General features: G+C 33.2%; 1 protein-coding gene across 2 annotated transcripts; it reads right to left on the reverse strand.

Annotated features, from left to right (window-relative positions):
* Positions 1-113: 113 nt before the first annotated feature.
* Positions 114-8,086, reverse strand: LOC127245265 (ubiquitin-like-specific protease 1D). 2 transcript variants are annotated; one of them, XM_051266030.1, is made up of 14 exons: positions 7,593-8,086; positions 6,695-6,749; positions 5,803-5,894; positions 5,475-5,698; positions 5,220-5,268; positions 3,948-4,021; positions 3,795-3,827; positions 3,618-3,713; positions 2,657-2,759; positions 1,901-1,995; positions 1,185-1,310; positions 577-691; positions 361-468; positions 114-257 (listed from the first exon to the last, which is right to left on the reverse strand). In XM_051266030.1, the coding sequence occupies exons 1-14, from the start codon at positions 7,944-7,946 to the stop codon at positions 129-131; spliced, it is 1,653 nt and encodes a 550-aa protein (XP_051121987.1). In that variant the 5' UTR covers positions 7,947-8,086; the 3' UTR covers positions 114-128. The 2 variants fall into 2 exon arrangements, with proteins under 2 accessions (XP_051121987.1, XP_051121988.1); XM_051266031.1 differs by having other exon boundaries at positions 3,948-4,018; positions 7,593-8,085.
* Positions 8,087-12,539: the final 4,453 nt, after the last annotated feature.

Genomic DNA, 12,539 nt, shown 5'->3' on the forward strand with positions numbered 1-12,539 from the left:
CCAGGTTCTGTCAAAATCCCATCACTATACAAAGTTGTATCAAGATGTCTGCATGGGCCTGTAACTATACTTCTTTCTTTTTTAGTCATAGCGAAAAAGAGCAGCAAACTTTACAGGAGCTCAGGGCGTTAGTGGTTCCCATTTTCGGTACCGTCCGACGCGGAAGTGCCCGCATTCTTGAACTCTTCTCTCAGTAGAGTGAATATCTTCTTTCTCAAACTGGAGGCATCTTCCGGTTTGAACCATTCTCTGCCAAACTGATGCCGACAAAAAGGTATCCGAAAGGAAGATAGGCTTGTAAGAAGATGAAATTATGATAAAAAGGAAGATAAAGAGTGTCTAAGAATGGATATGAGTTACCATTTCCAAGTCTCTTCGGTGTAGTCTTTCCGGAGCTTCGTGGATGAAACGTTCCATGAAGTAAAGGACGAAGACGCCGCAGTCGTATTCGTTTTTTTGTTGGGGAACCTGCGGGTGTGGGAAGAAGGAAAGGATTAGTTATAAGGTGGAATAAGTTAATGGAAAATCTAAGAGTTGGAAAAGTAACTCTTAAGGCTATGGAATGATGATACAGACCTGAACGACTTTCTCCTCGATTCTTCGGGATAACTTGTTCCAGATGTTGGCTGCGATTGGGGGTTCGGGTAACTTTTCTTCTTCTCGGAGGAACTTCCATTCTTCTATTAGGAATCTGCAGGTGATGCACATCAGTTCTGTGGGAGTTCTCAAGGCAACATGTAATGTCTCACTTAAAAGACATATATATATTATATAAATGTTTTTTATGCTACACAAAAGCTCTTTAGAAAAGAACAAATAAAAGAAGAGCGTAAAGAGAAATCACTAGGCAGTACGTAATGATCAAGAATCACATTCGGTGATTGAGGAGTGACAATTTGTCTTATAAGATATCTATACCTTCTTAGACTGGGGGTTAAAAAAATAAGCTTTGAAGAGATGTGCCAACATAGAAATGCATTTCTATTGGAAGGCTACGCCTAGAACAAGAAAACTTTAATCTTGACATGAATGCGACATAGCCCATGGTAAGCTTTGCATTTCATATACTTCGAATATATTTTGCAAGGAGCTACCCATCTTTGTTTATAGTTAAATACCCAATAGCAATTTCCAAATGTGGTATAAAACAGCATGCAACACAACAAAGATACAATTCCACTAACCTCTTTACATTTCTGAAGATCGAACTGCTGTCATGAAGTCCTAAAGAATCCAAATGAAGTATAATAAGTGGTCCTGATTCATCTTCTTTCTTTGGTATACAAATGATAACCAAGCTCCAATGTAAACTACAGAAAAATCAAAGCCAAAAATAAGTGTAAGGTAGCCCAAGCAGTATGGAGTAAGAAAAGAAGATCCATAAGTTTCAGTACCTACACCATGTTACTGCATAGATTTGCACATATATGAAAAATGCATCGAACAAGAAGGATTTTAAAAAATTGCAGCAGATACCAAATAGCTTAAAATTTGAGGGCATACGTATCAAATTATGCCAATGTACTGAAAAACGTCGTCCACCCAGCTCATTCATTTCTACATGGTAACCAATTCCGATATGGAGAAGAAACTAGATTGTCTAATCTCACCACTAATTAAGTAGAAAATATGCTTATACACTATATAAACAGCCCTCATAATCATCATCATCATAAGTGATAGAAATGAAAAAATACTGCACCCAATTATTAGATGATACACCATGATGTTAGTTTCATATGTAGATGCCACATTAAGTTGGTTCTTTAGATATATGTGGCAAAATCATTGGGGTTTCATAGTGTAATAGAGGTCTATGCATTTCTTGATTACCAACAATTAAGGAAGAGAATCTCGAGGCCTTTGCTTGAAATAGCCTTGGATCTATTATAGTACTTACTGTTCATGAATTGGTAGAAAAATATATGCTTTCTCAAATATATTGACACCTTTCCACCACCTTCTGAATTTTTGGTACGACTTCTCTTTTGTAATCTGCAATAGAGAAACATAAATACTCAATGATATGCTGAAAGAGGGGTTAGTCTGCATGTACAGAAGAAGTATCTAATGTAAATGGCATGTGAAAATTGTTCAAACGTTTTTTTCCGTAGTCCATCAAGTCATGCAGCCAAATAATGGGCACAATAATTAATTGAAATATAAGAAACATTAAGCATAAGGCGAGAAGACGAAGTAGGGTAAGCAAAGAATAACGAGTACTTTCAACCAAAAGAAGTGGCTTTATCTGTTAGGATCTTTGAATCAAATGATTGACACTCAACTACAAAGGCATTATATTAAGGTACTCGTAAGTTTACATGATGAGCAGGTTTCATGTACACATGAACCAAACACAGTGTCTAAAGAGGTTAGTGCCTCAAGTCAAAAGACACACAAAATGAAAAACCATAAGTTAAAAACGTATAAATTTCCTCTTTAACATTTTATTTGCTCTTTCCAGTGCACTATAATACTAGCGCGAAAAGGACTGGCAAGCTATCTCATTGTAAAGCATGACGCTACAGAAGGTGCTTGTGAAAATCTTTATACTTGATCTCTACGACTATATTAGCTCCGAAGAGTAAAAAACGAAGTCTTCTAGTACAAGGATACAGAATGCATCAAAATGTTTTCTCTCAAATAAAGTCTATACCTTGGTTGGACCATCTCCTTTCAACTTCTTATAGAAGTAGGTATTGAAAAAGAGGTAACCGCATCGATTTCTGGCAGTGGGGGATGTAGACTTCTGCAGATACCTATCCAAAGCAGATTAGTAACCAAATGATGTCAGCATTAATCTACAGCAGATCGCTCTCACACCTTGCAGGTCTCAATCATAAGAATGCAAAGTCAATTGCCCACAGTATATTTCGATTTTCGAAGGAAGATAATATTAGTGAATTACACAAATCCATGTTTTTTGGTAAGTAACATCAATATTAAGCGAGTCTGTTGACTTGGCAATGAGATAATGAATTGTGAAGGAAAATGGAATTCAGCTCACTTAAGACAACAAAAGAAGAATCATTCGTAAATACACCCTTGAAAATCAATTATTGGAGTGTTATGAGCTAGATTCAATGGATTTGTACCAAGAAACTTCCCACAACTTAATTTCTAGTTACACAGAAAATCACTTTGGGGCAAGGCAGAAAAACCAAGGAGGCGAAGGACAAATCTAAAATCATTATAAGCAAGTGACTTCTGTTGATAGTCTTATTTTTATCTTAGAATGGAAGGACAAATCTAAAATCCAAACTATATAAGCTATGTCACATAATCTGTCTGCCAGACAGTGAGTATACACCCTATAACCACCAGCCAAAGTGCCAAACAACAATGGACAATAGAATTAAACTATTGCTACCCAAATTTTTGATAAAGTTCCATTATACTAGCGCACTCTAAATAATGTACTTAAAGAATGAAATGTATCTCAAAATACTTAAATGAACAGTATGTCCATCAAGCTGATTCCTAAAGCAATAAAAGAAGGAACAATATGCAGTTCTTACTATGTGCCAGACAGATCATTCTTCCCATATGATTACAACAGTAATTACTGTCATATTATTATTTCCCTGGAAGCATAAAACAAGGGTTTATAAACTTACCGAATGTAGAAGTTCATGATAGTTGATGACAAGTAAGATTCAGGAGCCAAGCATTCTAAGTCTGAGAAACAAATTTCAATGGCTTCAGGATCATCCCTATTTCAGAAACCAGAGTATGCATGAATACAAATATTGTTACATTTGTTAAGAAAAATCAATATATCAATGAAGTACTACCTTGAAGGATAGAATATCTGAGCTTCTTTATGGCTGAAATAAATATACAGCATTAGCATACCAACCAAACAGGTAAATAATAATGTGCTCGACTTTTCTTGAAATATGCTACATATAGTTGCACACTATAGACAAACCAGAAGATCTATATACCTTCGCCCCACATTTTCTACTTGATTAATTGCATCAACCTCCAGCTCTTCATCTACTAGAACAACAGTTTTCTGCTGAAAATCTGATATCAGCTTATTATATCTAAACTGATAACAATATTGGGCAGAGAATATGATGTGACAATCAAGAATATTATACACCAATGTGTGTTTGTTTGGTTTTGGCCCCAAACCAAAATCAACACTTTTAAGTACGTATAATTCTCAATAGAAATATACTATTTTTTCTCACATAATTCTCATCCGGTAACAGTCAATTGAACCCCTCAAGATAAAACTCCAAAACAAGGAATATAAAATCATAGAAAGAACATGGTATTGAAAGAAGGAACTACAAGTGTAAGACTGTAAGATTCAACAACAAAGGTAATTCAAGGTTTAAAATTCTTCGATTAATAATAATATAACTATTAGCCATGGAATTCACAAGTAATTATGGGTTTGTTTGGTTTTGAAATAGGGGTAAGGATTTGAATTTCGATTTAAATAGCGTTTTGATATGATGTTTTGTGAGAAAAAATATTTTGTTTTTACTGGAAACATTATATTTAATTGTTGCAACCTATCTTCAGCTTCCAACTTTGGGTTTCATGTTTTCTTTTGCATTTGCTACCACATCTATGACTTCATCAATGAAATATGTTCCATCGATAGTATAACATTCTTCCTACGTTTTGTAAACATTTTATTTTATCATAATTCTAGATCCTATTATGATAGTCTGTGTCTTTTGAGCAAGTCCGACCACTTCTATTAACCACAGTATATCCATTAATTATTGTGCTAAGATTACAAACCTTAAGCGAGAATATGATGCTTCTACTATTCGAAGAGCATGGCAGCTTAGAGGTGGCTTGGTACGACTTAGTTGAAACAGCACTCCTAATGTTGCATTATTTATCTCCATGTTCCAATGCTATTCTTCAAGAGTCTGCCCATAAAGGGGATGATTTTTATTTGATATCATCTCTTGTTCTTGTCCAAGTTAAATGGTATAGTAAGTTCTACACACTCAGCTTGATAAGAGCATTTAAATATTAGGTTAACGACGTTGGATGATTATATTTCTAGTAAAATGTTTTCATACTGAATAGAAATTGATATATGATAGTAATGGAAGTTTATTTTCGGTGTATGAGGAATGAGGATTTGTTCGCACTCTTCTATCATCCTATATTGAGTTTAATACCTTGTTGTACATAGATATGCATAAAGAAAGATTAGGAGAAACACAAACTCAAAGAGGGTATACCTTATTCCTTCTGGAGTTGGGAGTAGGTTGAGACAAAAAACTACTTCTCCTGAAGACAGATATAAATCAGATTTACACTATGAACAAGCTTAATACAATTGTTACATGCATACATGTGAACCAAATAAATAAAAAATGAGAACTAGTATTTTTGTCTAAGTAGGTATAAAAATGCAACACCTTTGATTTAACAAACCTGCCACAAATAACGCAGTATCAAAGAACCTCCCAAAAATTAGCAAAATTAATACTTACTTATTTAGAAGGCTGTCAGAAACAGAAGCATCTTTATCACTGAGCTGAGGAGGATCATCAATGTTCACTGAAAGATGGGTTGGAGATTTAAAAGGTACTTTTCTAGAAGATGAACTTAATCTCTGTGTTCCTTGGGAGAGAACTGCTTCATTCCTTTCCATAATTTGATGATCAGAATGATTTAAGGTAGACAATTCATGGGTGAAAGCCTTCTTTGGTAGCTCCTTTATAAATAAATAAATAAATAAATAAAAACTGAGTACTCACTATCATCCTTCTTTTAAACTATTGAGTATAAAACTAATCAAGCAGAAGACAAAAGGCATACCTTATCATCCATCGTGCTGCAAAACCTTAAAGCAAAAGTAGATTGTGACACAGGCCTGGACGGCGGAGCTCCACAAGTTGATCTGTCATCAACTGCGCCATTAAAATACATTAACATTTAACCTGTGCCGTCGAAGAAAAAACATATAATAACTATTAAGCCCAATAAGGTTTGCATTTCACTTGTTAGTTATCTAACAAGAAGTATAATAACTTCAGTTCTATGTTCAGACATTCTATTATAATCCTGATAGTAAAAGTCAAAAGTAGCCAATCCAAATCTCTGTGCACACCATCATTTAGCTTCAGGATTGGCATCTTTAGGCTAAAAGATAGAAGTTTTTTTTTTTTTTTTTTTGTCCCTCCTTATCAAGTTGGAATGCTTAGTCTGAAGATATATGTCTATATTAGGAAATTTTTTAACAGCATAATATTGTTCCAGGTCTAGCACCAAACTACAGTAAAAAATTATTGCCACAAGATGGCTCTTTTAATTTTGAAAGAGTGTAAAGATAATATCTGAGTCCAACAGCAAAATGTTGGACCAATAACTCAACAACCCAAACACATTTTAATAATAATAATAATAATAAGTGTTTTTTCTAAAAAAACGAAAAAGGAAAAGAACTAATGCAAACCATTGAAATATAGTGTGTTTTGCAACACAAGTGCCTGTTAAAATGATACTTTGGTGTTTCGGCCTAGTGTGTTCTTTGGACCCATATACCTTGATTAACAACCTTTATAAGGACATGCATGTCTTAGATCTTAACTAAATGAATGGACAGAACATCAATGGAAAAGAGTACCAGATATTGACTTGCCTTTTCCTCGCACTAGTGAAAATGAAGACAAAAATATATATCCATAGCATAAAAGCCACATAACCTTACCAAGGCAAGAAGATTTTTCACCAACAGAGATTATTTCCTCGACTTTGTTATTATCCTGTGAAGCAGTGTAGTCAGAAATAAGGATTATAAGGATATCATGAGAAGATTTAAGGAGTACTCCAAATTCATGCACCATACAACAATTCGAATTGAACAAAGCTCCACATAATTATTGAAACATGGCATAATAGGCAACTTAGATATTAGCATATGTCATGAACATGAAATTCCATTAAAATTAAGTCGAAAATGTACAGGGTTGTCAAACAGGCTAGAGGCTGTCGGAGGTTGGAAACTTAAGAAAGCACTGACCCACAATTCACTATGACTCGCACACTCGGACATTACAAATGCCACAAATCCTCTCCCAAAAAAATATAGATGCTAGTACAGAAAGTTACATGAGGTGTGTGATACTGCAATTTCAAGAAAAAGATTGCCAGAGATAAAAGATTTTCAACTTCCAAAAACACCTCTTTAAACCAAGCAACCTATTTAAAAATATCATCGATCCATGCCCAATAAGTACTACTAACATACAATACCCTCGATGTATGCAGTATAACATATCCAAATGTTGGGTGACCCTCTGAAATACAATAAATTATAATCCTTTATGTAAAAAGAAAATGATGATAATAAGCCAAGTAAAAATCACTAGGATGTATTATCACTCGTAGTATGATATATGCATCACCCAGCCAAATGAATATGCCAAACACCATTGTCTTCTACCTGCAATTTCTACATTGAAGTCAACAATGCTCACCAAAGCTCCCTGTATATGAACTCTAGCGAACAAGACTGAATCACTGAGACATATTTCTGAAAAGCCTAACTTCACTTTAAATGAGAGCTAAAAAAACAAACCAGAAACAATAGGGAATAAATTTCAAACCTTCAGAGCCTTTCTCCTCTTCCACTCCGCCTCGTGCTTCAATAGATTAGCTCGAAATTTAGCCCCTCCGTCAGGCAATTTAGACGACATTTGCTCCAAATTATTCTTAACCCTAGTAATCTTCTCCAACAAATCTTTATCGGAAAGTTGTCTAAGATACTGAAAAGCCGATTCATCCTCCCCACCGTCCGTCATCACCTCCGCCTGCGGCTCCGGCTTGTCCTCGCCGTCCCCAACCACCTCCAGCGGTAGAGGCTCCTCGTCTTTGACCCCGGACGGCAATAACGTCTCCCAGTCAAGATGAATAGGAGAAACCTTCCTCTTCCTGTCGCCGCCTCCTCCTCCACCTTCCATGCATAGGTTTGAACAGAGAAGCGACGCCTATTCAAGTGGTTTCCGTCGCCGTCGCCGTCGCCCGGACAGGAGTGCGTTCTTCCTCCTCTGCTGCTCTCTGCTACATTTTTGTCATTCCATTACTTTTATTGATTTTTTAATTTAACACTCGGGGAAGATGATTGGATATTTAATTTAATTTTTCTTTTTTTTTTTCCTAAATAAAGTGTATAATACTGTTTGATCTATATAAATTTTGTTGATTAATTTTTGTTATAACAGATAGAATTTTCTATAATTTATATTTACAAAATAAAAAAATAAAAAAGTTTGAACCAAACTAAAATATTAAACAAACACGCTTTGCTAATTTATGATTATATATGCATATTACTAATTATAACCCTGTATTTGGATTTTACTCTAAATTGAATGTTTAATTGAGAGTGATTTATTTATTTGATATTTAATTTATAATATAGTAATATATTATTGACATAAATTTAAAATATACAAGGTGTATTTTTTTATGTATTTTTATAAAAATTTATTCTATTATAGATATTTATTATTTTTATATTATTTATGTAATTTTTTATATTTAACATCAAAATATGTAGTCAAAATAAAATTTTATGAAATACAAATAAAAAAATAAATAAAGTTATCTATAATTAACAAAATATATAGCGTCCATCCAAATTCAATTGTTTAACACATTTAATTTTTGTATGGTACAATTATAAAGAGTTACGAAATAAAGTTTTACATCAATAGCAATAATTTTGACAAATTAAATCAAAATCAATTCCTCTCAATTTTTATTTTTTTTCAAATTTTCTTTATTTACATTTTGCTTCTCCTTTTTTTTTTTTTTTTTTTGTTCTATTAAACAAAATTAATAAATTCATATAAACAAAAAATTGCGACAAAATCAAAACAGATGAGTACATTCTAAAAGATCATAAAACAATCAAAGCATTTAAAAAAAGGTAAGAAAAATAGTAATAACTCATGTCCTAGATTAGAGGTTTCGGAGATTTATCGATCTTGATTGTTTTAGTTATTAAATTTCAGAATAAATATTGATTATCCATAGAACATAGCTATGGTAAATCTCACAATTTAGATCATAGGCATATTAAAATCAAACAACAAGAAAATTTACCTAAAAAATCGACGTGATTGCTCGCTAAAATTGCAGAGGATGGACGGATGAAAATAACTTGTCTGAATAGGATTTTAAATACAACATCGTCACGAGAATTCGAAGGGTTGGTGGGGTAGGTGTTAAAGTGAATGATGATGAGAGAAATAAAAAAAAGTTACTTTACAGATCCGATTCTCGAAATATGCTCAGAATAAGATGACGGTTACATCGAGGAATTAAAAAATTTTGTATTTTACTGCGGATTTACACACTTTTATAAATTAATACTGTAGCGCTGCGTGCCAAAAATAACGAGTAGAAAAATACTTTTGAGCAAAGTTCATAATTTTTTAATCATGTGAGTTGTAAAATTGTGTGAAATTACTAAATATAACTAGTATCTTTTGTTGAATGGTTCATTTTTTCTGTGAGCAGATAGGAAATCGTTTCAGAACAAATGTTAAGGAACAAATTCATTGTATATCTTCTATATTTTAATAAACTCTCTCCGTCCAAATAAAGTGTCCATTTTTTTTCATCCGTCCCACATAATTTGCTCTTTTATTTTTCTGAAAATATAATTATATATTTTAATCATATTTTATATTTTAAAATATATAGATATATTTTTTAATTTTAATTAAACTATTTATTTATCTTAATTTTAATCTATAATTATTTTTATTATATAATAATTGTTTTTATTAATACTCTTTTTAATTATTTACTAATAATACTCTACCTAAATTAAGTGTCTACAGTAATTTGTATGGACGGATGCAGTACATATTCTGTATTAAATATTTAATTTAAAATTTTAATAAAAATAATGTTTTATTGCATATTATTAATACATAGTAATATACTCCATTCATCTGCCTCTAAACTCACATTTATCATTATTGTACTTATTTTTTTTAAATGTCTTTCTATTAATATTATAATATACTAATTCAAATATTTTTGCTATATTTTCTTAATTGTACTATATTTTGATAAAATAACATCACCAAAATTTTTTAAAATATAAAACAAAATAAAAATATTTGAATGTGATATTATATATATATGAATTATACTTCCTTCGTCCGAGCTAAAGTGAGAGGTATAATTAGTGAATAATTAATATTTCATCTATCTCAGTGTCATTTTTTACTGTAAATACGGAGTATAATTAATAAATCATTAAGAATACATTAATGAAAATAATTATTATTTAATAAAAAATAATTTTAAAAAACAACATTAAGATAACTAATCATTATAATTAAATTAAAATAAAAAATAAATTAAAAATTTTAAAATAAAATTATAATGTATAATACTTTTTTAAAAAAAATAACAAAATAAATGAGACATACGAAAATAGAAACGTAGACACGGTAAGTGAGACAGAAGGAGTAATATATCAGTGAAAATAATTATATTATAATAAAAATAATTTTAGATTAATATTGACATAACTAATAGTCTAATTAAAATTTTTAAAAAATATAATGAGATTAAAATATATAATTCTTTTTCAATAAAGAAAAGTGATGCAGTAAGTATGACATGAAATATGTAGTATTATCTTGTATTTCCGTATAAATGTATAAAACACTTTGGATTTGTTCACCTAAATATTAATGTTAAGTAAGAAAAAAATCAATGTATAGGGTTCTTGAAAATGAACTTATAAATTGGATTGATGTATAATCCAATGGGCTTGATAATGATAGTAGGGTCATAAATGAAGTCGAACAAAAAAGATGAGACGGCCGATAAGGAGGTCGGACAAGATGAAGTCGGGCAAAGGAGGATGAGACGGCCGATACGGAAGTCGGATAAGATGAAGTCGGGCAAAGGAGGATGAGACGGCCGATACGGAAGTCGGACAAGATGAAGTCGGACAAAGGAGGATGAGACGGCCGATACGGAGGTTGGATAAAATGAAATCGGGCGAAGAAGGATGAGACGGCCGATAAAAGAGGTCAGACAAAATGAAGTCGGGCAAAGAAGGATGAGACGACCGATACGGAGGTCGGACAAAATGAAGTTGGGCGAAGAAGGATGAGACGGCCGATAAGGAGGTCGGACAAAATGAAGTCGGACGAAGAAGGATGAGACAGTCGATAAGGAGGTCAGACAAAATAAGGTCGGACGAAGAAATACGAGACGGTCGGGGGTCAGACAAGAGGAAAGTGGGCTTCTAGGGGCCCATTTGAAAGAAAGATCTGTTAATTGGTCGCTTAATTAAGCGACCTGCTTGATTGATTGGCCGATCATTTGGTCAAACAGTAGTTCAGTCGCTTGAAAGGGCGGTCAGTTGGTCGCTTGATTGGGCGACCGATGAATCGTCTGGACGAATGGTTGTTCAGCCGATTGAAGGGACTGGATGGTGGTCGCTTGATTGCGCGATCGATGAATCGTCTGGACGAATGGTTGTTCAACTGTTTGAAATGATTGGATGGTGGTCGCTTAATTGGGCGACCGATGAATCGTCTGGACGAATGGTTGTTCAGCCGATTGAAGGGACTGAATGGTGGTCGCTTGAGTGGGCAACTGATTAGTCGTTTGGTCTAGCGACCAGTTAGTATATGGATTGGTCGGTTGGTCAATCGTTGGGTTATTCGGTAGGTTCAGTTGGTGGATGGTCCAGACGATTTCTTAGTCGGATGGTGATTTATGATCCGTCTGAAAAGACGGTTAAGGGAAATTACAACCGGCGAACGGATTGGACAAGTGGAAGGCGGGCAAGAGGAGACATATCAGCAGGTGTGCCGGTCGGACGAAAAGCAGTTCTAAGACGGTTACGAGAAGTTACAACCGGCAAACGGATCGAACAAGTGGAAGGCGGGCAAGAGGAGACGTAGCAGCAGGTGCGCCGGTCGGACGAAAAGCAGTTCTAAGACGGTTGAGATAAGTTACAACCGGCGAGCGGATATGAAGGCACGACCTGGTTGCGACGGTTGACATAGGTTTTAAATAGGTCTATTCATGACTTAAAGAAACTATCTTCAATCGACATCAAATTCAATAAATTTCTTTTGGGGATCATCATTTTACTTTTATAGTCTGTAGTATTTATTTTCTTATTTTATTTATGTATCGTACGGTGTCTAGGGATTCTTAAATCTCAGGCATTTTATTTTATCAAATTAGAAGATAATTTCTATTTTCGGATTTTACTTTTTATTGTTGAAAATCGGCATCAACAATTATACAACCTATACATTTTAACGCAATATATATACTTTATATTTATTCAAAACAATAGTCTTATTTTTATAAATAATCATATAACTGTAAAATTATTTATATTTTCATTATTATTACACAAATGTCACTATATTTTTTTATACTAATACCAAGGACAAAAAAGTTTTTGTCCATATTTTTTTAAACTAGCAATATAATATCAAATTCCTTAAATTTTTTGCTCAAAATACTTAAAACTATAGTTCTGAACCTAATGAAGTATA

Source organism: Andrographis paniculata, unplaced genomic scaffold (genome assembly GCF_009805555.1).
Source record: "Andrographis paniculata isolate CXL003 unplaced genomic scaffold, ASM980555v1 Contig22END, whole genome shotgun sequence".
NCBI classification, from domain to species: Eukaryota; Viridiplantae; Streptophyta; class Magnoliopsida; order Lamiales; family Acanthaceae; genus Andrographis; species Andrographis paniculata.